General features: G+C 68.3%; 1 protein-coding gene across 2 annotated transcripts in view; it reads right to left on the bottom strand.

The window, feature by feature from the left end:
- Positions 1-2,994: 2,994 nt before the first annotated feature.
- Positions 2,995-25,251, bottom strand: part of Znf469 (zinc finger protein 469) — a 39,583-nt gene continuing 17,326 nt past the window's right edge. The window contains exons 2-3 of one of the 2 annotated variants that reach the window (XM_078032808.1): positions 17,188-17,251; positions 2,995-15,313 (exon numbers count right to left, since the gene is read on the bottom strand). In XM_078032808.1, coding sequence (XP_077888934.1) covers positions 4,066-15,186 — 11,121 coding nt within the window. In that variant the 5' untranslated portion in view covers positions 15,187-15,313; positions 17,188-17,251 and the 3' untranslated portion in view covers positions 2,995-4,065. Of the gene's footprint in view, positions 15,314-17,187; positions 17,560-25,251 lie in introns of those variants that run through there. The other variant, XM_078032809.1, reaches the window with a different exon arrangement.

Below are 25,251 nucleotides of genomic sequence, written 5' to 3'. Positions count from 1 at the left end.
TACCCGTACCTCTCCTTCCACCTCATGCCGGTCAGTCCAGGAGGCCCCCTGCGGTCCCCCGTTTCCGGCCCGGCCTGCCCATTATGATCAGCTTTGCCCGGGGTCCTGTTCCAGACAAGGGTGCCTCACAGGGCGGGAGACCGTCGCAGGCACGAAGCTAACGGGGTCCTGGGAACCACAGCGCACCTGGACCTGAGCCCTCACCGGGGGATGCTGAGGGTCAGGGCTGGGAACGTTTTGCAGGGGGTTGCACCCATTCAGTAAGTGGGGAAACTGAGGCCTAGAAGGGACACTGGTTGGCTGGAGGTCTCCTGCCCCTGCCTGAGGCCCGCCACCTTTGGAGCCTCATCCCACGGTCAGGGGGGCCTGTCTTCCTCCTGGGCTCCAAACAGTGCTGGGGTCTCAGGCGGCTGGGCTAAGTGCCGCCTGGCACCGGGCAGACCCTGGGCTGGGGGATGGCGCTGCTGCCCCGTCCTGCCCAGGGGCCCCAGAGGGGGCAGAAGGCAGTAGCCTTGAGCTTCTGTTCAAAGGGCCACTGGTGGTCAGCGAGACCTGTGCTGTAGGAAAGGGGATGGCCTCAGGCTCGCGGGCCTGGGGCCAGGTCAGGTCCCCCCAGGACCAGGGTGCCTCCCTGATATGGCGCTGGCCAGCCCCTGCAGCTCGGCTTCTGGCAGCTGCTGTGTGCTGCTGCTGGGTCCCACGGCCTGTGTGCCACGTGGGGACAGGTGGTGTGGTTGGGAGGGAGCACAGCCCTTCCCTGGTGGCATCTGCTTCCCTGGGCTGCACAGGCGGCTCTCTGCACACCCCCGGGCTCTCGAGGGCGGGGTTCCGGAAGGTGCCCCCCACCCAGAAGGCTGCCCGCAGTGATGGGTTCTCTGGGGAAACAAGTGGCCGCCAGGAACCTGTGCCTCAGGCCAGGAGAGGCCGTGCCAGCAGGGGGCTGCCTGCGGCCCACAGCCCAGCTGCTCTGCTCGGGCGCCGCGGTCCTGTCCTGGGGGTGAACCCAGGGGCTCTGCCACTGCCCACCTCCCTGGGCAGGTTTGGGCCAGACCTTGGGGCCTCCGAGTGGACCCATCTGGTGACCTCTGTAGTCACACGCCCTTGCCTGTCTGCCCTGCAGCTCCCGTGGTGGGAAGCCGTCCTGGGTTCAGGGTCTCTGGGCTGGGAGGCTTTGTGTGCCAGCCATCCTGACTGCCCACAGGGCTTGGCACTGCCCACTGCAGTGCCTCAACCCCAGCCCCCGAGCGCCAGTCCTGGGCGCCCAGCTCAGTCCTTGGGGAGCCCGCCCAGACCTCCACACTGGACACGCCTGAACCACTCACTCCAGGGGTCTGTGTGGCTGGTGGGTGTGTGCCTGGGGACTCCGTCCATGGGGCTGGCTCCATGTTGGTGTGCGTGTGCAGCTCGCCTGTGCCGGAGAGTGCTGTCGGGGCCACGTGTCAGTGTCTGAGTGCGGAGCTCCCGGCCTGCTCAGGTGTGGGTGGTCTGTGGTGGGCTGAGCAGGTGTGATGGAGAGGCCAGGCTCCCTGGCCAGATGGATGCTGCCACCTAGTGGCCAGGCTCGGGCGGTCCCCGTGGAGGGTCTGGGCTGCAGCATGGGCTGGGGGCCCCAGGGGGTGTACATGTGGACCGAGGCAGGGCTGGCTCATGCCGGTCCCTAAGCAGGGCCTAGATGGTTGGGGAAGGGTCCTTGAGTCAGCCCCTCAGGGCGTGTGAAAGGCCAGAGTGCCCACCTGCCCAGGACACCTGAGCACAGCTTCCTCCTGGGACCAGGGATCTGAACGGGGCAGGGCAGGACTGCTGACCGGGTCACCCCTGGTCTCCACCCCCTTTCTGAGACACGACTCAGATGGCTTACGCCCCTGTCCTGCTCCCACCCCTGCGGTTGAGGCCCTCTCTTCCTCCCCCTGGTCCGGCTCTCCAACCTCCGGGCTGAAGCCCTGCTGTGTAGCCCAAGACCCCCTGGAGACCAAGCCTCCTGCACATCCCCCCAGTGTGCTCCATGCCCCAGAACCTGTCCGGGGCCCCTGGGCATGTACCTGGGACAGGGCAGGTGACCACAACTGCACTCACAGAGCCCTTCTCTGGCAGGTCATTCTGTAGAGTGGGCCACCTGCAAAGGCTGGCAGAGGCCACCGGCCATGAGCAGAGGGGGACCAGTGGCTGGCTGGGGTAGAGGGTTGGTGGGGACCTGGAGGGGCAGTCCTGGTGGAGGGGCTGTGTGGGCAAGGGCCGGGCAGGGCCACTGCATTAGACCTGTAGGCCTGTGGGGCAGATCTGCCATCAGAGGAAGAGGCCACCCTGGGCTTGGACGCTGTGCTGAGACCCCATTATGTCCTGTGGAACTGTGGGGGGCTGATCTTCCCCCAGCACACAGGGCTCCCTCCTTTGCCCAGGAAGAGACTGCCCTTGGGGGTCAGCCTCACCTGGTAGAGGCTTGACCCTGGATATTGGGGCCTTTAAGGATACAGCAGACCCCAGGGGTTGCAGCCAGGGTTGGGGATCTGTGGGTGCCGCCTCTCATGCTGCCCAGCACCCCCTAAGTGGGGCCCTGCTAGGTGCTCCCCAGTCCTCCCCTCAGCTCCCAGGGCCCCTCCCGAGAGCCAGGGACTATGGAAGCAGCAGAGGGACTCCACTCCACCCGCACTGTCAATGGCCGGAGGACTGGCAGGCCTGGGAGGCAGGACAGCCAGGCGGCCTCAGGGACCCAGCCTGGCAGCTGTCTTCCAGGCCTAGCAGGCACCAGCTCTGCCAGGTGACCTCTATTGAGACCCCGACAGCCTGGGCCTGGGCTTCCCCCCCGTAAACGGACGTGCTCAGCATGTGCAGCCCACCCCACTGTGCCCTCAGGTCCTGCCTGTGTCCTCACAGCCCAGGCACAGCCCGGCACATGGTGGCCCCAAGAAGTGCCCTGGAGGTGGATGTTTCCTGGCCCTCGCTCTGCGGCGCGGGGCGGGCGGGGGAGAAGGAGACGCCATTCAGCCGGGGTTTTCTGCGAAAATAGTGGGAATATATTTGAGAAGATGAGTTAGCTGTGATTTTTACAGTATGGCTTCAGAGTCTCCGTCTCCGTCCACACGAGATGCTCTCTGAGGCCCACAGTACCTTCTAGAGAGGCTGATTTCGTCTCTTTGGAGATGTCAAAATAAAACCTTTGACACACATGGCACCAAGCTAAGAGCCACAGGACAGCAGCCTCGAGCCTGAGCCCCAGGGGGCAGGAGCCTCCCTGCTCTCCCAGGACCGCACCTGGGGGGGCAGTCAGTGCCCGGACGCTCTCGCCCCCGAGGCCCTGAAGGTGTCCCTCGCTGCGGGGACTTCAGGCTGGAGCCTGGCTGGAGGCCAGTGAGACTCAGCCAGGCGTCCTCAGCCTCCCTGACCCGGAGTCCTGCCCAACCCCTGGTCCAGATTAAGTCAAGGCAGCTGTATTCACATTACAACACGAAAGTAGCACCAGAAACCTCAGCGCAGAGTCCCCGGGACCGAGCGGAGGGTCTGCGTGGGCGGGCCTCGCCTGGTGGAGTCCTGGGCAAGGCCTTCTGCAGGAACCCGTGGGAGCCTGGTCGGCCCCCAGGAGCCAGGTGCAGCGGGAGCCTCCACAGTGTGGTCACAGGGAGGAGGCCTGTTGTGCTGTTGGGGACCAGGTGGCTCAGAAATGGCCCGTGTGGAATGCCCTGCCCCAGGGATTCCAGCAGCGGCAGCAAGCAGCAAGACTCAGAGGGGCGCCGGCCCCAGCTTACTTCCCCTGGGTGATGGGGTCCCAGTGCATTCCACGGCCCGTGGCGCCTGGCCCAGAGGGCACACAGGGCTGGGGAGGGCACGGTCTACTTGCTCTTCAAGTACTGGGTACCAAGGAGGCAGCAGTGTGGTCTCAAAGGGGCTGCAGCTGCCCATCCCTCTCCCCTGTGCTCCGGCGAGAGAGGGGCTGCTGTGCCCGGCAGCCTGCGCGGAGCACTGCCCAGCTCCTGCAGGCTGGGGCAGGCAGGTGCCCCGACTTTCAGCTACACTGAAGGAGAGTGGCGCAGAACCCGCGTGCCAGGCGCCCCACAGCCGCCAGAGCTCCGGTTACTCCGAAGTGAACTTCTTTAAAGGGATCTTGAAGCTGGTCAGTCTCTGGCCAAAGAGCTGGTTGAGGAGGTTACTCTGGGACTCCGCAGTGCGGTGGTCTCGGAGTCTGGGGGCCTCGGCACTGTGGACAGCTCTACCCCTCTTGGGGGCCCTGAGCAGGAGTCTGGCTTGGGGACTGTGCTTGCTCAGTGCCTCCCCCCTGTGGGCACGGCTGTGTGCCTCCCGCTGCTCTGAGGGTGGTGGCCTCATCTTCCCGTGCTGGCTACTGGGTCTGGGCTTGGTGGGGGGCACGCGGCTGGGAGCAGGCTGTTTTCGGGGGGTCCGGAGGGGCTTGTCGGGGGCCACAGGGGCTCTGCCGGAGCCCCCCACGCCTTCACGCTTGGCCGGCTCCAGGGCCTGGCTCTTCCTCCTCTTCTCCCTGCCCGTCTCCCTGGGGCTGGGGGAACCGCGGGGCCCCTGGACTCCAGCCTCTCTCGGGCCCTTGGTGCAGCCCCTGGCCTGGGTTCGAGATGGGGACTTAGCTGAGGCGGGGTTTGGGCCAGGGTGTAGGGGCCTGGCCGGGGTGCTGGCTGTCTCGCTTTGGAGCCGCCCACTGGCTGGTTGGGGCTGGCTGCCGCCTCCTGTCTGGGTGCCAGGCCACGGGCACCTGTTGCCCTGGGAGCTGGCTCTTGGCTTGGCCTTGGGGGAGGTGGGCTTCACCCTATCCTCAGTGCTCTGGGCCTGCTCTCGGGGTGCCGGGCTCCCTCTCCCCACGGGCTTCCTGGGTGGCCCCAGGGGCTTGGGTGCATGGCTGGGAGTGGACGCTGCTGCTCCTTGCTTTGGGGGCTTGGTGGCACCACCCTTGTGGGAAGGACCCCTTGTACCCCTCTCGGGTGCCACATGGGGTGTGGACACCTGCTTCTTTTTTTGGAGCGGGAAGCGGTCTTCTGGGGAGCCATCAGACGCGCATCTGCTGCGGGCACCCGGGCTCCTGTGTCCCCCTGAGAACGGGGCGGGAGGCCTCTTTTCCTCCCGGGGAGGCTGCTGCTCGCCTGGCCAAGCCGTGTCTTCAGGCCTCTCTAGGGTTGGGTCCGGTCCCTGGTCACAGCTGCCACCAGCCAAGGCCGTGGGGAGCGGTGACAGAGCCGGGGGTGGGAGCTCCTGACTGTGTGGTGGCCGCTGGTCTTCCCTGGCCGCGGGGCTGGGTGGGTGGGGCCAGCTCTTGGTGGTGCTGGGAGCCGACTCTGGGCAGAGCTGGGGCAGGGCAGGAGGGCTCAGGGTAGGGCTGCCTAGGGACAAAGGCCCGGACAGAGGCCCGGTCACAGCCACACCCAGCCCTGGGGGGCTGCTGGGCACAACCACCTTTCGCCTTTTGCTGGGCAGCACGCCCTCGAGGGCCAGGGCCTTCTGCCTGGGGGTCGCTGGCCGTCGCACACGGCGGAGCGCCAAGGGCTGCTGGCTGCCCCTCAGGTGCTTCTCCATGTGTCGGTCGAACTGCTCCTTTTTGGCAAAGGTGTAGTTGCAGGAGCTGCAGACAAAGGACCTCCTGATGACGTGCATGACGTTGGCGCAGAGCTCGCAGGCGTACAGTGGCGTGTGGGGCAGCTCCCGCTCCTCCTGCAGCCCGTGCACCCCACCCAGGTGCGCCCGCAGCTCGCAGAGCTCCGGGTAGACGCCCGGGCACCGGGGGCAGAGGTAGACGCGCTGCGGGCTGTGCACCGCCAGGTGGCGCTGCAGCTTGAAGGGCTTGGGGAACCGCTTCCCGCAGTGGTGGCAGTCTCTGGAGGGGTCCCTGCAGGCTGCGTGCATGGGGACAGCTGGCAGGAGCCGTTCCCTTTGGGGCCAAGGGTCAGGAGCCAGGCTGGGAGACGTCTTGGCAGAGTGGGTGGCGGAGCTGCCAGTCGGAGCTGCTGGGCTGCTGCCGCTGGCTGGCCTGACCTGCTCCCTAGCGGTCTCCTCCTCAGCTTCCCGTCCCCCCTCTGACGTCTCCCTGGGGCTCCCACTTGCTCTGTCCCCTGTGGGCCTGCTGCTGCGGGGTCTGACCGGCTCCATGACGGTGTCCAGGAGGTGTGTGTGGGTGCTCTCAGGCGCCAAGTCGCGGGGCAGGCCCCCCCAGGGCTGCTGCGCCTGCCCCCTGCGGGCGAAGCGGGCGGCGTGCTCCCGCAGGTGCTGGTTGTACATCCAGATGTCGGCCACCTCCTTGAGGCACAGGCCACAGGCCCAGGGCCCCACTCTGCCCTGCAGGTGCCTCTCCTGGAGGTGCTCCCGCAGCCGCTGCCGCGAGCAGAACCTGCGCTCCACGCACAAGTAGCAGGTGGGGGGCGGCGAGGGGCTGTGCGCCAGCTTGTGCACGTCCAGCTCGCCCAGGCTGCAGAGGCGCTGGAAGCACACCCTGCACTTGTAAGAGGCCCTCCTGCCCCGAGCGGGCAGCTCCCGGCCTCCAGCCTGAGCTGGCCTGGCCGCCCCCGGGGCCCCTTGGCTCCCTGGCCCCTGTGGGTCTGCTGCAGCCCTGGAATCCAAGAGGCTGGAGCTGAGCAGGCCGGCGAGGTCGCCGCGGGGGCCCAGGAAGCACAGGTCTCGCACCTCCAGCTTGGCACCGAGCATGTCCAGGTCCTGGGCGTGAGGCGGCAGTAGACTGGCACTCCCAGGAAGCCCGTCATCGTAGCGCTCTCTCTCCAGGTCGGGGGGCTCTGGGCTCTCGGCTCCCAGAGGAGGAGTCCCATCGTTGGGGGCCCGCAGGCTCAGGCCTCGCCATGCCGCTGGGACCATGTGCAGTTTGGGGATGGCCTCCAACTCCGCGTCTTCTGTGCAGCCGGACGGGGCCTCTTCCCCGGGGCCCGCTTCCCTGTGGGGCTCCGGGGCCCACAGGCTGAGGCTGGGGGCCCAGGGGTCGAGGCTGGGTACCTCGCTGCCCAGGAGCCCATCCAGGAGGAAGGGCTCGGGCAGCACCGCGGCCTCATCCTCCCAAGGGTCCTGCAGGGAGAGGCAGAGGGCGCCCGGGTCGCTGAGGTCTGGGGGCAGGTGGGTGGGGTGCAGCAGGTCGCCCCCCTGGCTGCGGGGCTCTGTGGGTGGCGGGCGCGGAGGCCTCTGGCACCCCTTCCCGTAGACCCGGGGATTCTTCTCTTGAGTGAAGCGACCACCCAAAGGGAAGAGCTGGGCAAAGGACACGTCGTCATCAAGCGAGCTCGGAGGGTCCACGGGCCCCGGGCCCCGGGCAGCAGGGACGGTGCCCTGAGGCCCCTGCCCCTCAGCCCGGGCTCCTGGGCGGCTCCGAGGGCCGCTGCGGATGGTCTTGCCCACTACAGAATCGGATGCCTTTGGAGGGTCTGGTGCCCCCTCCCCTGTGCGCTTGCCTGACCGGCCCCTGGCCCCTCTGCTGGCCTCTGCAGGCTGGCTCCCGGGCTCTCTGATGTCTCTGGGTCCCCGGCACCGCCTTGCTGAGGCTCCCCTCCACCCTGCTGGCAGTTCCCCAGGCAGCACCCCTTCTGTCCCTGCCTCCATCTTCCCCGGAAGGAGCTGCTGGTCTCTGGGTGACTTGGGTGCCATCTCTGCACTCAGAACCCCCAAGCCTGTGTCTGCCTTGTCCTCTAGGACCTCAGGCCCCAGAGTGGCCGGGCGAAGCCACTGCCCCACACTGGCCTCACACGCTCCCTCCCGTGAGAGGCAACAGCTCGGAAGGGCTGCGTGGTTGGCGGCTGCCACCACTGGGCTGGCGCTGCACCCACCTGGACCCGCGCCTGCGGAGGCTCCCCCAGTCCCCCGCTTTCCCACCTTCCTGTTCCCTTTCCCTTGTGGCTTGGGGGAGCCCCGGGGCTCTGCAGGTCGCCTCTGGTCTTCTCTGTTCTCTGTCTGCTGGGGAGGGAGCTGGTCCACCTCCGGGGGGCCTGGCCTTCCGGGCTTTGGGGCTGGAGCCCTCACACCCTCCCCCTGCCCCACGGGGCCTGGGGGGTGTGGGAGCGGGTCGCAGGGAGAACCTGGGGTCCTGGGCTCGCCAGGGCTCCTCCTGGCTTCCTCCAGCGTCTCGGGACCCAGGGTGTCCTCAGGCACTGTGGAGCCCTGGATGGGGGAGGGCCCAGGGGTGCGGCCAGGGCTCCTGACTGAGGGACTTGGTGGGTCACCCCCAGGCCCCTTGTGGCTCCTCTTCCTGGGGCCCCGGCGTGCCCCAGGGCTGGGCTGGCAGGTGGCGGGCTTGCGTGGCGGGTGCTTCCTGGCCCTGTGCCTGTTCAGACCTGGCCTGGAGCGGAAGGAGGCCGAGCAGGTCTCACAGGTCACAGGGAGCCCGGGCCTGGCTGGGGCGTGGCTCTCCTGGTGGCCTGTCTCTGTGGGCTCTGGGTTCTTTCGGAAGCCCCTCTGTTTGGGGTCCTTCTGGGGTGTCAGGTGGGGGACGCTGCTCGGCGGGGAACCAGACCTGAGGTCACAGGCTGCGCTGCTGGAAGAGGCCGCTTGGGCCTGGCAGAGCCCCGCGGGGGACGGGCGCCGCGCTGGGCCACTGGGGTCGGCTCTGGGAGCTCTTCTCAGGCCCGGGTGCCTGGCCCCAGGTGTCCCTGGGTCCCCCTCTCCCTCTCGGCCAGCCCCTGTCTCATCTCCCAGGTAGGCATGAGGGTTTGGCTCGGTGGCCCCTGGTGGGGTGGGCACAGCCAAGGGGCTCTCCCCTTCCCCGTGGCCAAGGAGGGGGGTGTTGCCTGGGGGCTCTGAGGAGGGACCCTCGGACACACTGCAGGGGCTGGTGTCAGTGGCTCCGCTCAGGTGGGGGTCTGACGCCCAGAGCCCTCTGCCCATCTCGGTGCCATCTTCAGTGGGGATGCTGGACGGGCCAGCAGCCTGGGTGGTCACTGCCGGGGAGATGGCCCCCGCGGGGGGTGCAAGGCGGTGGTGGGCAGGAGGCCTTCCCAGTCCCTCTGTCTGGGAACCCTCTGGAGCTCTCCGCGGGCCGACTTCAGCGCCATAGTCCTTGCAGGTGGGGGTTAGGGCAGCACTGAGCTCAGGCCGGCAGCAGGGAGGGTCCTGGGGGCTCCCGGCCCTCAGGAGCGGGCAGCCAGGCGGGATCTCCTTGGGGCCACAAGGGCTTGTGGTCAAAGATGGAAGAGCTGCCGGGGCCTCCCTGGCCCTGGCCCCTGGGGGGGCTTGCACACCGCTGGCCCCTCCCACCTGGCCCTGGGCACAGGAGGTAGGTGCTGGGAGCAGCCCTGGGGTCTGGCCTGGGTCCTCTGGGCCACTGGAGGGCCTGGAGGGAGGCTCTTCCCCGGGCAGGGGCTCGAGGCTGCAGGGAGCTAGGGTGGCCATGGCAATGGACGCGGCGTCATGGGTGCCCAGGTCCCCAGCGTGGGGTGCAGGGCTCTCCCTGTTGAACAGCAGCTGCGGGTCCAGGCCTGAGCTGGACACCTTGCCTGGACCTCTGTCCTCAGGGCCCTGGGTGTGGGCTGCCATCGGGGCTGGTGGTGAGCGAGTCCCACTGGAGGACGAGGGGCCTGGAGTGGGTGGCGCCTGCGTCCCCAGGCCCAAGGGCGCCTGGCTTTCCTCAGGCTCAGGGGTGCCCCTGGCCGGCCTGGCCAGGGGGTTTGCAGGGTGGGCACTGGACCTGGCCAGGCTACCTGGGCCCCCTGGTTCCCTCCAGCTAACTGGCTGAAGCGAGCTGGCCTCTCCACAGCCCGCCGGCTTCTCAGCTTGGCCAGGTGGGCCCAGGTGTCCTTCGGCCTGGGGCGCCCGCTGAGGTCCAGTGGCTGCAGGGTCAGCTGTTGCCTGCTTGCACCCTGGGGAGCCGCTTTCCCCACCGGGCCCTCCTGGGCCTGGGGGGGCTCTGTGTGGAGGACCTTGGGCCGCAGCAAGCAGCACCCGCCGTGAGCCCTGGTCGCTGTCATTGCTCCCGGCTCCGGCCTCCAGGACCTGGAGTGGCCGTAAGCCGAGGGAGGCCGGGGCCTGGGGCCCCCAGCCAGGGCTTGGTGTGTGGGGGTCCCGAGGCTCCCTGCCCCGAGGTGCTGGGGCAGCCCCCTTGCCCTCAAAGCCAGGCCCCTCTGTCATGGGGAAGAGGGGCCCAGCCACTTTGGGTCCTCCTGCTCTGCCCCCAGAGTGTTCCTCGGGGATGACACGGTGACAGGCACCTGGAGGCAGATCCCCATCTGCCTGAGTCGCGAGGTCGGGAACCAGATAGATGCTAGGGTGGCCGCGTGCCCATGCGGGGGGACCTTGGCTGCACCCCCCTGCCTCAGGGGGCTCTGGGGAGCGCCCTCCACTCTGTTCACAGGGAAGCCACAGAGGGGTGTCCTCCGTCCCCTGTGTCCTGACGGTCTCATTAGGAAACAGAAGTGCCTGGTTTGGGCTGCGCCTGGCCGACTGCATGGCCTCCAGCTGCCCACTGAGGTCTCGGCCATCTCCTTCCTTCTCTGAGACTCTGGCCATCTGCTCTGCCTGGGAACTGAGGCTGCCCCCTGGGGGCCCAAGAGCAGCACCAGAACCTGGGTCTTCGTGGGTGCTGGGGGGAGGCACTGCTTGCCCTGGGTGGCTGGGGGCTGGACAGGGCCACTCTCCCTGGAAGCCCCCGCGAGCCCCATCCTCCGCAGCTGGGCCTGTCTCTACAGCTTCCTGGTGGACATTAGATTCCCCAAGGCCCATGAGGTCCAGTGCTGAGACTGTGTCCCCGGGGGTCGAGGCTGGCTCTGGGCCTGGGCCGGGGCACACACTGTTGGCAAGTGGCACTTCGCCAGGCCCCCCTGGGGCGCCCTGGGTGTCCCCCGTCCTCTGCAGCTGGCTTTCCAACTCGCTGACCAGTCTTTTGATTTCCAGTTCCTCCTCGGACAGACTGCCCAGGCTGCACTCACTTCCCTTCCCAGGCACAGGGGGCGCGGGCGCCTCGTGGGGACACTTCTTACCCAGGGTCATTCCCCCTGAGAGGCCAGGAAACTGGCTGGGCAGCATTGGCACCTCTTCCTCCAACAGCAAGAAGGGTGGGCAGAGAGGGTCCATCAGAGGTTTCCTTGGGGGGGTGCCGGCTGGTGCCGTGGGTGCGTGGGCATCCCCGTCTGCAGACCGGCCGTGGCACAGTGGTGGATCGAACCCCTCCTCGGGCAGCCCCGCAAAGAGGGATGTGGACTCCAAGGTCAGCAGCGAGGGGGCGCTCCCCGGGGGGGTGTCAGTGGCGTCAGGTGAATGTTGGAGAGGTCTCGGCTCCAGGGTATCCACGCTGTCTGGGCCGAGGTGGCCGCGACTGGCCCCCTGGGTGTGGGCAGCCGAGGGCCTGGAGCACAGGCCTCCAGGGAGACAGCCCTCGAGGTCTCTGGGTCGGAGGAGCAGTTCAGTGGATGGGCTGCTGCTGGGGTGGGGCTCCTTTCCGGCAGGGGGGCCCCCCACGGAGTCCCTGTCAGGGCCAGCAGGGTCACAACCTGCATCAACGTTCTGAACAAGCAGGACGTGGGGTTCAGGGTGGGCGGAGACAGGCCTCGGAAGCCCTCCTGGACGGTCAGCAGGACAGTCCCCGGGGCCTGGGGCGGCAGTGCTCTGGCTGGACCGCTCGCGGGCTTGGCTTCCTGGTGGCCAGGGTCTGCCAGGCTGTGTTGGTTCTGGGGCTGGTGGCCTGGCACCTTCTCCCTCACAGATGGCTGGAGAAAGACTGGGCCCGTCTCTGAGTCCGGTGGCCTCGGGGGCTGATTCTTGGGCTGCTGCAGGCCCCTGGGCCTCCTGGGGGAAGTCCGAGGGCAGCTGGTCCTCCTCTGGGCCCTTGCTGTTGGCAGGAAGCTGAGGACGATGGTTGGGCGGTGCCCGGGGGCTGTCAGTGTGCTCGAGGCCATGCTCCGCAGCGGCCTCTCCAGCATCGGGGCTCCCTGATGGGCTGCAGGGGCCCCCTGGGGCTGGGGTGCCCCTGTCCTTTCTGGCTTCTGGCCTCTGGCCTTTCCTGGGGCCCCGGGGTGGGTCCTCCTCCCTTTTCTCACCTCCCTGCCACCGCCTAGGGCCGGGGCAGGAACGGCCCCGGGAGCTAGCACCACGTTGACGGGGACACTCCTCCTCGGACTCAGAATCGCACTCCCTGAGCCTGCTGTCCTGGGCACGGGGCAGGGCCCTCTGGGTCCGAGGGGGGCCGGGCGCACCTCGCGGTGCCTGCCGCCTGGGGAGCTGGCTCTTCTGCTGCACCATCTTGTGGATGAGCTCCTTGCTCCAGGTGCCACCCCGGGCCCTCCTTTTCCGGGGGTCTTTCTTAGCGGGCAGCCGCAGGCGCCTGGAGCTCCTGGTCTCTGCAGTGAGGGAGGTGGCTCCCGGGGCCCGGCTGTCTGGATCTGTGTGGCCCCGGGCCGGAGTTCTGAGGTCCCGGGTGCGGGGCGGGGGCCGCTCAGTGCTGTGGCCTCTCCTCCTGGGCCTCAGGCAGGGTCCCTTGGGGCCACTGGCTATGTCCAGTTCTTTACGAAGCAGCTTGAACCGCTTCCCCCTCCTCTGCGGCTTGACCAGGCTGATGGCATCTGCCTCCGTGGGCACCAGGCCCAGAGAGCGGGTTTTGGGCCGATTTCCGGGTGGGCAGCTTCTGTCCCCAGGGCAGGGGGCTCGGGACTCTGGTGGGTCAGCTTTGGCGGGGAGCAAGTCCTCGGCACTGTGCTCTGGGGTCGCCCCTGACCCGTTGTTGGTAGGTGGCCCAGGTCCGGGTCCTCTGGGGCCAGAAGGCTCCTCGTCGGCAAAGACATCGATGAAGCTGCTGTCTATCTCGGGGTTGTCCGACTGGCCCTCCAGGCCGTTGAGAGCCTCGGTGATGAGGCTGTCCAGTTTGGCCTCGTCCTCCAGGTCCAGGTCTGAGGCAGGGAGTGGGAAGGGGGTGGCTAGGCTGGGCAGGTAGCTTGTCCTCAGGGGATCATCCCTGGCTATCAGGAAGGGGACAGTCTGGCCATGGCTGAGTGGGCCTGTGTGCATGTGGGCGGGAGCCTGGGGGGTGGTGGTGGGTGCGGGGTGCCCCGGGGGCTGCTGGGAGCCGTCCCCGGCCCTGGCCGGCCTGCAGAAGTGCCTGTGGGCCAGGAAGCCTGCCAGGCTGCCATAGTTGCGGTCACACTGCCTGCACGTCAGCAGCACGTCCAGCTGGTCCAGGCTGGCACTGCTCAGGGAGAAGTGTTGGCCGGGGTAGGGGGGCGGCTCCCGGGGGAAGCCCTGCAGCAGCCCCCTGCCGGCCCCGGGGCCCTCGGCGCCCAGCCTGTCGGTGGGGAAAGGGAAGGCCTTGGCCGGCTCCAGCTGGTAGTGGGTGGGGAGAGCGTGGGGGGGCTCTGGGGACGGGAATGAGCTGCCGGTCTCCTGGGGGTGGGGGGGCGGGTGGAAGAGAGTCGAGGGCCCCAGGGGCCCGGGGGGCTGGCTGTCCTCGGAGCTGGGGTTGGTGGGGCTGCTGGAGAGGGAGGAGCAGCTGCTGCTGCCCACCGCGCTGGTGGCGGGCGAGGGCAGCGGGGACTCTCTGGGGGAGGCACCCAACACCCTGGGGGCAGGCAGGCCAGAGGCCCCTCGGGGTGATGCCTGGACCTGGGCTCCCCCGAAAAGCAGGGGCTGGGGCCCAGGGTCACCTAGCCCGCGGTAGGGGAGCAGCCCGGGGGAGCTGCCTGGCTGTCCAGCGCTGCCTCTCACCCCCGCCAGGGCCTCCCCGGTCCTGGCTGTTTGGCAGGCAGCACTCAGGCCTGCCTGACCGTCCCCCTGCCACTCGGGGGTGCCCCGGGGGCACGGCAGCTGGCTCAGTATCTCCATTGGGTGGGGGCTGGGCCCAGGGGGTGGGAGCACTTGGGGCCAGGGCACAGGCGAGCTCTGCGGGAGGCACAGCCCCTGGCCTGGGCCAGAGTGGCCCTCAAGGAATGTGGCCCTGGCGGTGTCTGCGAGGCCCAGGGCCCGTGTCGGGTAAGGGGCCGCTGTGGGGTCCCACAGGTGGGGCAGTCCTGTGGGCGGAGGCCCTGGAGCGGTCAGCTCACTGTCCACAGGCTCTGGGCTGGCTCCCACCCCATTGGCTCCCTGGGCCTGCCCTGGAAAGGGCCGCCGGGACAGAGGGTCCGGGAGTGCCCTGGGGCTCGCTATCCCATCACGGGCTAAGGGGGCTCCATCAGGAAGGACTCTGCTCAGGCTCTTGTGCAAAGTGTCGGGGAGGGGGCTGGGGGCCAGGTGAGTAGCACCAGTTACGGGGCGGGCACCCCCAGGGTCTCTGGGGTCATCGGGGCCACCAGGCTGGCTGGGGTAGCAGGGGAGAGTGCAGAGGGCAGGCTGGGCAGGCAGTGGGTAGGCAGCCGTGCCCACGCCGGCCTCCTGCCAGGGGCCCGAGGGCTGGCGGAAGGCGAACAGCAGCCCCCGGTCAGCACACTGGTGACTGGCCGTGTCCGTGGGGAAGGGCTTGGCGCCGGCCCCGGGCGGGGTCTGGGATGGGAAGGGGAACTGGAAGGAGCGCCCCCGGGGGCCGCCAGGCCTGCTGCCTCCAGGAAGAGGCTCTGGCTCCTGGGGAGGGACGCTGAAGTCAGCACCTGGGAAGTGGTCTGCGGCAGCTCGGGGCCAGGCATCGGCCCTGCTGGCTGGGAGCTCGGGGTGGGGGGCTGGCCCCTGAGGGCTGGGGCCGCTGCCCTGGGGGGCCCGCAGGGGCAGGGGCCCCGGGGTGGCCTTTGGTGAGGTATAGTCGGTGGAGGTAAAGCCGGAGGGGGTCTCCTGGAAGCACCTTGGGGAGTTGTGCTCTTGGGGGGCAGGGGGGGCCTCAGCCCTCGGGAGGCTGGGCCTGGGGTGGGCTCCAGCCCCTGGGTCCCCGGGGCCTTCTGCTTCTGGGCCCCGAGGGGCCTCGCGCTGTGGGCCCTCAGGGGTCTCATCTGGGGTGGGCTTGGCCCTGGCGCTGGTGACGCTCAGACAGTAGAGCTCTGGGGGGCTGCCGTCTGCCCTGCCCACCACCCACCTGTGAGCCTGGGGGTGACTCCGCCGGGGGGCGGCCTGGGTCCTCAGGAGCAGGGCCTTGGGCTCCACCTCCTTGGCTGGCCTGGGCCGGGCCTCGGGGAGCTCCTGGGCCTGGGCCCGGCCGCCTGCCTGGCTTGGGCCGTGGGTGGTCCTGCTCCCCGGGGTGATGAGGGGCTGCGGGGGACGCCCCAGGCCACCGACGGCAAGGCCGGGCTGCAGGTCTCCCGTCATGGTGGGGGGCGGCGCTCCTCGGGGCCGCTCCCCCGGCATGGCCCCGCCGTCCCGGGCGCTAGGAGGATGCCGTGGTCCGAGGGGGGCCACGGGGCGTGGGCCGGGTGGCCATCCTCACCCCCGGGGGGTCCCTGGGGGAGCCTGCTCTCATGGTCCTGAGGGAAGCCTGCAAGGAAAGGGCAGTAATGAACGGGGCTGGTGGGGCGGGAGGCCCGGGCCAGGCCAGAAGCAGGCCCTGCGGTGTGGCCATCGCAGAAGTCCTGCTTTCAGGGAAGGGCTGGGCGGCTCAGGGCCTGGAGAGGCCCTAGAGGGTCTCATGCAGATGGAGCCAGGGACTCTGGGGCTGCTGGGCGAGACGGGATGGGAAGGGGCAGGAAGAAAGGGGGCAAAATGGGAGGGGGAGGGGCCTGGGGTCTGAGGGTCTGAGAAGACCCCTGGGCTCTTCCAGCCCCCCGAGGCACCTGTAGGCTGTGGCGGGAGGCTCACGTGCAGGTGGGGTTGGGGCGAGTCTGGCGGTTGGGGTGGAGGCTCGCTCCTGCTCAGGGCCTCTGTGGGCAGCCCAGCCTCAGGACCCCTGGGAGGCTCACACCTGACTTTTGTGGGGGTCTGTGGAGGACCCGCCGCTACATCTCAGTCCTTGGCTGGAGATCCCTGCCTCCGGGTGGCCTAGGAGGGTCTCTAGCCCCCACTCTGGGGAGTCCCCAGCCTCAAGAAGGTGCAGGCTCCTTTCGGGGCCCCCAGGACCCCAGCTCAGGCCTCTGGGGGAAGCCCAGCACGGCCTCCCTGCTGGCCTGGGGCCATTCCTGGTCTGCGAGGCCTGGGGCCTGGTGCATCCCCTCCTGCTTCCCTAAGCACACTCCCTTCTGCCCAGCAGTTCCATCTTCATCTGGATGCCCCAAAGGACCTTGTCCAGGGTTCCCTTCTAGGGTGACCCTGGGCTACCTGCCCCACATCACGGATTCTCCCCCTTCCCAGCCACCAGCCAAGCCATGCAGCCGGTTTCCCAGCCCCTGGGCACCAAGAGCCACTCGGACCTCAGGTGACCTCAGGCCGGGACCCAGGGTGGCATGGTGGGTGCAGGCCATCGGCCCAGAAGACAGGCTGATGAAGGGCAGAGGCGGTCACTGATGGGAGGCCTGCAACAGGGCAGAGGAGCCTGGACGCTGGCCCACCACCACACAGCCAGCAGGCAGAGCCGACTCTGCTCTTGGGGAGACCCAGCTGCACCCCACATGTGGGGCTCCCAGGGATGCTCAAGGACCAGGCCCCAACCTGCACGTCCAGCCAAGGACAGGCAGCCCTGCCCTGGAGTGCCCCCCTGGGGTGTCCTGCCTTAGTTGGGGCCTGGGGGTCCCAGGTCTCTGCCTGGGTGCTATACCAGTGGCTCCCAGCAGAGGGCACCACTACACTCCACCCCAATGCCTAGAGGGGGATGTGCTGCCCGGCGAGGTGCCCCTTCCTCCCAGGCCACCCCTAGGCGCCTGCCCATCCCATTGTGGGGGAGGGCCTCTCCCCGTCTTGTCCTCAGTGATGCCTGTTGGGTGACAGGTGGCCAGGCAGCAGAGCCGAGCCGAGCTGCTGAGCACCATCTGGCTTGACTCCCTGGCCAGCCTGGTGGGTCTGGCCACCTTGCTGCTCCCAGACTCCTGCCCAGGGCCAGGCTGCAGGGAGCCCGCGTCTGTGGGTGACACCCTCCTCCGCTCTTGGGCCTGAGATCCTTGGGCGGGCTGAGGAGGCTGCTGGAAGGCACTGAGTCCCTCGGGCCTCGTCTCTGGCAAGGCCGTCGGGGCCCGGAGGCCTGGGGTCTGGGTGCTACAGGACGCAGGGACCACTGGACAACACTGCCACACCTGCCCCAGCCCAGAGCTGCGGTGTCAGGCCTGGGCCAGCCCCGGACGCCTGGCTCTGGGAGGTGGGCTCTGGGTCGGCTGCCCTGTCCTGTGTGGGGAGATGGAGGCCAGGTGTGGGTTCCTGCGGGACAGGGGCGACTCTGGACAGGGGCAGCTGCCAGGGTCCAGGCGGCTGGCCACTTGTACGTACCTGGGGAGCTGGGGCTCCTTGGTGTGGTCGACACACAGCCTCCTGAGGAGCAGGGCTTTCCTGGCTGCAGAGAAAGGAAAGAGGGTTAGTTGCTGCCGGACGAGGCTCTGGCCCCAAGCCCTGGGAGCCCAGGAGGGCACGGCCCCCTTGTCCGCAGCCACCCAGAGGCAGGAAGCTTGCCCGGGAGACGGGGTGGCGGGCCCCAGGAGGCCAGCAGGCAGGTCAGCCAGTGGAACCCTGCCGTCTGTCACGGCTCTGTCTTAGGCACAGATCAATCATTCACACAACTACAAGAGGGGTGTGGGCAGGCTCCGTCCCCCTCCCTGTGGACGCTCTCCCAGTCCTGCCAGGAGTCGAGGGTGCACCTTGTGTTTCCTTCTGAGGAGAAGAGGCAAAATGGCAGCCAATGGGGTGGACGGTCCCCTCGTTTCCTGGACACATCTGCCCCACGCTGCCTGCAGCTTCCTGCCCTCAGTATCTGCACCATTCCAGGGCAGGCCACGGAGGGGCTGCTGCCGGCCCTCCCCACCGCCACCCACACAGCTGCAGGGGGTCCAGGTTCCTCAGCCTGGCCTCAGCTGGGCAGTGGGTAGAGGGAGAGAGACTGTCAGATTGACCCCCGAGGGCTTTAAATGTGGCCAGGTGCTGTGTGACCCTGTCCCTGGGGAGGTGCACCCCAGTTCCCCCACCTGACTGTGGGTTTGGGTTGGGCCCAGTGCTCTGCTGACCGACAGGACCTTGCAGGCCAGGCCATGAGGGCCGCTGCAGCCGCCCCTCCAGCTTTCTCCTGGCGCACAGGGAGAGTATGTGTGGGGGTGGTCCCGTGTGGCCACAGAGGTCTGAGTGCAGGGAGCCCCAGCAGCTCTGCGGCCCCTGGGAGCCTTCATACCGGGCCGCGTCCCCTGCTGACACCCCGCCTGCAGCCTCTGAGACCTGCTGGCACCCTGTGGGCCGCAGCCCTCCCTGACCCACGACCACCAGGCAATGAGGGGTGGTAGGCCACTGCTCCCCGAGAGTCACTGAGCGCACAGGCTGCTCCGCACCAGGTGGCCAGCCCAGCACCCCAGCAAGCAGACCTCTCCCGAGGTGGGCAGACGTCCACCGTTCACTCTCACGCTTCACATCTGCACCAGATGCTGTGCTGGGCACTGGGCACGTGGCCGTCTGTGGCCAATTCGTGGCCTCCCGCTGACCAGAAGGACAGAGTCAGCAATAGCTACAGACGAGGGAGGTCCCGTGGCCTGGGGGAGGTCACCCAGCCAGCAGGTGGCCTAGCGGGGACCAGGGCAGGGACTGTCCCTGTGTCCCTCTGGGCTTGACACACACCGGCTCGGGGCCTTGGGAGGGGGCTCCAGGCCAGCGGTTCCATCACCTTGTCCTTCCTACCCCGACTGGTCCCAGGTTCTGGGGGTACCCACCTCCATCCCTGCCCATCCTCAGCCCCGAGCGGTGGCCCCTCTTTCCTTCAGCACCCAGGGCTCGAGCGGGCCGCTGCCAGAGCCCGTGCAGAGCCTGAGGACCGGGGCAGTGAGGGGCAGCACAGGCCTCGTCTCGAGTTCCCGCCCGCCTGGGCTCTTGGCAATCCCCCTGCGTGGGTGTGGGTATCAGAAGGCTGGGCCCCTTTGAAGGGGGGATCAGATCCCAGGTCCCAGGCTGGCCCAGGGAGCCCTGGAGGAGTGGGGGCAGTGACCGGTTCCTCCTGGACTGGCCGGGTGGGCACCCAGGTAACTCAAGACCGGGGTTCTCAGGCTGGCTGGCTCCGCGCGGCCACGGGGGCCGGTGCCCCAGGAGGGGTGCCACGGGCGCAGGCCCTGGCACCTGCCTTCTCTCCCTCCTCTGGCCCACCTGCCTCTTCTGACTTGCCCCCGCCCTGCCCGTGGCCTTCCTGACCTGCAGAGCTGGCCCCCGACCTTGGGCTGCTCCTGGCCCTGCCTCCCACCTGGGGCCTAGCTCCAGAGCCCCCTGCACAGAGGCCCTGGCGGCTCCCGGAAGATCCCCGGGTGCCTTGGGCTCCACAGACGGCCCCCAGGGCCTGCGGAGATGGACTGAGGTGGGCCCTCGTGGGGTGCAGCTGGAAGAGCTCACCAAGCCACTCCACACTGGCAGCCCCAGCAAGAGCCCAGGCCCCGAAGATGGTCATCCAAGGGGGTACCTGAGGCCATCTCCTCCGGCCCTGCCTGACCAGCCTTGGGGCCCTGGTGTACCCTCACTGTGGCCTTGGCTGGTCTGGTGTTCCGAAGGGTCAGTCATAGCCAGGTGCAGAGAGGGAGGCTCAGGTGGGCGGGGAACCGCAGAGTCAGGGCCATGTTAGAAAAATGGGGAAATGTCCATGTCCATGACGCAGTGTCCACGTCTCTGTGTCAGAGACACTGCAAGTGTCATGACGGCCGTGTGGACACCCCTGGCCCACCACCAGGCCCTGTCCATGCATGGGCTTCCTGCGCCCGATCCCCCGCCCCATGAGGTCGGCACTATCCTCAGACTGACAGAGGGACCGGAGGCCAGGGCGTGGGTCACTTGTCCAGGTCAAGAGGCGGGCCTTGCGGGAGGGGCAGTGGGAGTCCTGAGGGAAGCTGAGACAGGACGGGGGAGGGGGTTTGACGGGGCAGAGAGGAGCAGAAGTCCTGGGGCAGGGGCCTGGGCCCTGGGCGAGGGGCTCTGGTGCGGCACAGGGGCCCTGCTGCCTGAGGAACTTCAAGACCACAGTGGGAGCTGCTGGCGGGCAGCTGCCGTCTACCCCGACAGCAGGCCTGGCCCTGGCCACTCCCTTGCCGTCCCCAGACCCACGTGGATACGAAGGAGGCGGCGAGAAGCCGCGTCGTGGCGACGGGCCCTGCAGCTGGGGACCTGAGGTGGAGAAGCACAGCACAGCCCAGAAGGACCCTCGTGGACAGGTCCTCTCTGGGCCGTGCTCCCAGAGTGCGTGGGAGAGCTGGCTCCGTCCAGGGGCCCAACCCGTCCACTCTGAAGGCTGGTCCCTTGCTCTGCCTCTGCTGGCCTACCCTGGACACTGAACCCCAAACCTGGCCTCCTCAGCCTGCCCTGCACTGACCTCTGGCTGGGCGTAGCCCTTCAGCCGATGGTCACTCTCTGATGGACATGCTGGTCGAGGCCAGATGCCCCTACCACACTGCCACCCACCATGCTCTCAGCCATGCCCACGGGCCTGGTGCGGGGTGCTTGACCTTGGCCCCGCCCTGGGTGTCTCCCTCTGTCCCCGTCCCCGAGGGCCGGGCCACCTGGGGAGTGGAGCCATGAGAGCGACACCCCGGCCAGCCTGCGTCCTGGGCCGTGGCCGGGCAGGCTGCCATTATTCACAATATTCCCCCTCCTTTCCTCCGAGCTCCCGCTTTTCCTCAGCGGTCACCTGAGCACGCAGGTAAGTCTGCAGGTACAGTTACCTGTGTGGCCTGGAGGGCAGGCTCGGCACCCTGCGCTATCGCTGCATTTATCTTAATTGCTCTGGGGAAGCGGTGAGTGCCCGGCCGAGTGCCCGGCGGGAAGCCGTCTGTCCCGCCCCCTCCGGCGGCTGTGGGGCCGGGTTCCTGTTGGAGGACGAGGCCTGCGGCCACCAGTGGGCTGGGGCTTGGCACGGGGCCCTGGGCAGGAGCCGGCAGCCCTCTACCTGTCCCTTTGTGCCACAGAGGCAGTATTCAGGGCTGGACATTGCTCCTGGCCAGCCGCCTCGCGCCCTGAGCCTACCAGCCCTCCAGGGAGCGCCAGGTCCTCCTGACCCAGCCCACAGCCTCAGGCAGCTCGGCCCCCAGAAGCCCTCCTGGACACGGGCCTGCCTCTCCCGGCCTGCAGTCCTGCTCTGCCTCGGGGCACCTGGAGGGTCAGCCCGTCCTGACCCTCAGCCCCAGTCCAATGGCTCCTCCCTCAGCCTCCTGGGCACCTGCATGCGCTGGGCTTACAGGACTGGACAGGGACCCGTGGCCCCAGCGCCCCAGCCAGCCGCGGTGCCTAGAGCCAGACCAGGCGGCTCTGAGCCCCAGGAGTGGCTTGGCCTAGGGCTGCCGGCTGGCGCCCGGGGGGCAGTGTGGGCTGGCAGGACACAGTGGTGCCCACCACAGTGAGCCCCAAGCTCTGAGGCACTGCTTTGAGTCCAGAGACGGGAAGGAATTCCCTGAGATGAGCTGTCCAGCAGTTCCGCCGGGAGCACGGGAACAAGGACTTTTGGGGGTACCTTGACCAGCACGTTCGCTTCACAGATGGGAAGAGTGGCTCAGAGAGGGTGTTGGCCTGCCTGAAGCCACACAGCGGCAGACTGGCTCTGGCTAGAGTGGACACCAGGCCACCTGACCCTGTCCTCCACCAGGAATGCTCAGTGCCTGGGCCCCAGCCCCTCAGCCTCAGCCAGACTGGCCCTGTAGGTCACGTTGAGGGGACTGGGAGGGTGGACAGTGCTGGAGGCCTTTGTGGGGACAGTGGCTAGCACTCCATCCTCACAGCGGCCACCCACACCTGCTGCCTGTCCCGGACGGCAGCCTCTCCTGGCGAAGCCGCACCCACTCCTGTGACTGACACACGGCCCGTAGGGGGCTCTTTCCCTGACCTTCACTGGGGCACCCGGACCCTCAGGGTCACCCAGCACGCCTTCACCCAGAGCGGGACCGGCAGGTGGGATGGGAGGCGGCCAGGGAGAGCGAGGGGGACGAGCTTGGAGCAGAGCCTGGACCTGTCCATCCTGAGCAGAGGGCCACCCAGCCAATGTCACCCTGGGAGGGCTCCGCCTGGGGAAGGGAGAATGTGGCCCTGCTGGAGGCACTGGTGCCCACTTCTGAGCTCAGCAGCGCAGCTGAGCTTCACGATCCCGTCTCCTGAGTGACAGATTAATGAGCCCCCTCAGGCCTGGGGCTGTGCTAATTACTCTCCTGCCGCGGCTCAGAATCCTATCGGCCTCTTTTTTCAATTAAAAGTGATGATAATTTTGCTTCTCGGGGACAAGAGGATTAGCTGGGCCGTGGGAGGCTGGGTGGCAGGCCGGGCGGCAGGTCGGGTGGGAGGCCGGGCAGGAGGCTGGGCGGGTGCCTGCTGCCTCAGGGCACAGGTGGGTGAGGATTCCCAGGCTCTGTGCAGCCCGCGGTGTGAGGGTGCTGCTGCCCCCGTCACGGCCACACTCCTGGCAGCGGGGACTCGGTCATAGTCTGCAGATGAGGAAACTGAGCGAGGCCAGAGACGCAGGGCCACTCCAGGTCACCCCACTCCCACCGCGGTCCAGGTCTGCCCGTTCTCCTGTGGCCTCCTGTCAGCTCCTGGACAAGCTGGTCCCTGTCGTGTCCTGGAAGATGGTCCAGGTGACCAATCTGGGATCACCCTGGGGACCCCTGCACAGGTGCCCGGGCGCCCGGAGTCCCCCCTGCATGGCAGTTCCTGGTGGGGAGGGTCCTGGTGTGCACCACCCGGGAGACGGGCAGGGCCTGGGCAGCAGCAAGCTCGCCACCTTCCTGGCAGGCCCAGGGGGAGGGGTGGGTTGGTGAGGAGGTGGGGCTGGGGCCGGGCGGCAGCCTGACTGGCCCTGGTCCGGGGGTGGCCCATGCTCCAGGGTCTCTCTTGCACCACAGCCTCCGTCCCCTTGAGAGTTCTGCTCTGCAGGGCCCAGGTGGGAAACCGAGGTTCAGAGACCAAGGGGCCCCCTAAGGCCCACCAGGGAGAGGATGCGGGTCAGGGGTCTCTTGCAGGCGCTGAGGCAGTGACCTCCCCAGGGCTCCCGTCTTCTGCCAGGTCCCTGGGTGGCCTCAGTCTCTGGGCACCCCGAGGACCCACACGGGTCTGGCTGACCTACGGGCACCCTCTCCTGAGGGCTGGGATTCCATCCAGGCAGGGCCAACTGGGTGGTGGGTGGACATCTGGCCAGGCTGTTCGGAGGTGGGCCCCGGGCTCCGCATGCCTGGTTCTGCAGAGCCCAGTTGTGGGCCGTCCTCCTGCTGGGCATCCTCAGTTGTCCTGTCCCCAGGACCGAGGGGCCCTGCTGCTGCCCCGGCTCTCAGCTCAAGCTGAATCAAGGGCGCCATCACTCCTATCCTTCAAGGCGCGGCCCCTGGCTGGCCACAGGGCCTTTGCTCTTCTCTTCTCTTCCAGGAAACCATCACCTCTCAATTCCCAGGTCTGGTGGCTGCTCTCTCGCCTCCTGCCCAGGCCTTCTGGTGGCCCACTTGTGGCCCTGGGCTCTTCTGTGGAGATGGGGAGTGGTGCTCCCTTCCTGCTGTCCCCTGGGGACCCCGGAGGCAGAGGGACGTGGTCTCCGAGGCTTGGGGGTTTTCCTGAGCGCACACTGGCTCCCTCCTGCCCTGCTCCGCCCACCGTGGCCCAGCAGGCCGCCGGCTGCCGTGGAGCGAGCTGCCCTCTGCCCTCCTGGCCACGCTGGCCCTTCACCCACCCTGGACGAGGAGCTGAGCTCCAGGCCCCTGGCTGGGCAGCGGGGTGGACCGAACACCCGCAGGAGCCACCTCACCTTGCGGGAGGCCCCGCGGGGCGCTGGTCTTCCATCCACCTGGGTCTGCAGGCCCACGGGGCTGGCCTTGACCAACGTCCCTGCTCCTGGAATCGAGTGGGTCCCAGAAAGGCTCAGGCAGCCCAGCCGTGCTGGAAACTGGCCGCCAGGACTCAGCCTGGGGACAGCCCTTCCCAGCGCCGCGCCCGTCGGGGCCTGTAATTTACCGTCTGTACGGCAGCCCTGCGGCCTGGGAGCCAGGAACCTCCGCTGCCCGGCTGGCCCTCCAGGCCACCAGGGCCGCCACTGCCCGAGGGTTGTCCGGGGTGGGGTCAGAGATGGGGGGCGGTGGGCCAGGCCCGGCCAGAGACGCGACCTGCCCCGGAGCTGGCCTCGGGGCCCCTCCCTGGCTCTTGTCACCTGGGCCCCTTCCTCTTGGACCCCAGAGCTTACCCAGCTAAAGGCACGGAACCAGGTAAGTGCCACATGGAGCTTGCATCCCGTCCCCGAGCCAGGGACACCGACGGGAGGGGCCTCGCAGACGTCTGGGCAGGAGGCTCCATCCAGCCGGAGGCTGCACTGTGGGGACCCGCCGGCTCCGCCCCTTCCCACAGGGTGCTGCGCAGGGAGTGGGCGCCAGGTCCTGCGGCCAGAGGTGCCCGGCACCGAAGGCTTCCTGGGTTTTCAGGAAAAGCCAGAAATCCAGGTTTTAAAGTGAAATCTCCCCATTTTTGCACTCTGGTAACAACTTCATATAAAACAAATGACTACTGTGTGGGCCGAGGCCGTGGGGCCAGACCCAGCACGGGTTGGGATGACCTGTCCCTGGGGGGCAGCCTCCAGGCCATCTCTGCCAGGCCCCGCCCGCCCACTCCTCTAGCCAGCACTGAGGGAGGCCTGGGCCTGGCTGGGGATGAGACGGACACACATCCCTGCAGGCCCCGAGAGGCCACCTGCCCCATGCTGGCTGAAGGACTGCCATGCTCTGGAAAGTTCCAGAGACTCCAGAATCACTACTGGGGCAGCAGAGTCCATCAGAACAGGCTCGTGTGAGCTCCCCATGCAGCTCAGAGAGGGTGAGGGCGTCACACAGCAGGCCGTGAGAGCCTACCAGCAGGGAGAGTGCCGGGCTGTGGCCAGGTCTGGGTGCGGAGAGGCCCCCTGACCAAGTGGACACTGCAGTCTGGCCTGGGGCAGGAGAGGAACGAGCTGGAGGCGCGGGCCTGAGGTGGGGGCCGCGTGGGCCCTGCAGAGGGCAGGGTGTGTGACAGGCCCCCAGCACCTCCTGGTCTGCGGCAGGACGGCGCCAGCAGGAGACCAAGCAAGGGGGCAGGTCCAGGGGCAACCAGCACAGGGCAGCTTGGGCGCACTGTGGGGCCGCCCAGCGTGGGCCTGGAGCCAGCTCAGGCCGGCATCTGTGCCAGGGCTTCCTGGGAGTCGCACGGAGTCTGCAGCCCGGGGCTCCTGCACCACCCCTCAGCCTCCCGGCACACTGCAGCCCCTCCGGGCAGCCAGGACCCTACGGAAAGACACTTCCCGCCCCCCACGGTGCGCCCACACCGCCAGGCACCTCTGCTGGCCACGGGCTCTGCTGGCCCCACCAGACGCCCCTGCCCTTCCCGGGCAGCCTC

The sequence above is a fragment of the Ictidomys tridecemlineatus genome, chromosome 15, assembly GCF_052094955.1.
Source record: "Ictidomys tridecemlineatus isolate mIctTri1 chromosome 15, mIctTri1.hap1, whole genome shotgun sequence".
Lineage (NCBI taxonomy): Eukaryota > Metazoa > Chordata > Mammalia > Rodentia > Sciuridae > Ictidomys > Ictidomys tridecemlineatus.
The sequence above is the reverse complement of the archived record's forward strand: the minus strand, read 5'-3'. Positions and strand labels throughout refer to the sequence as shown.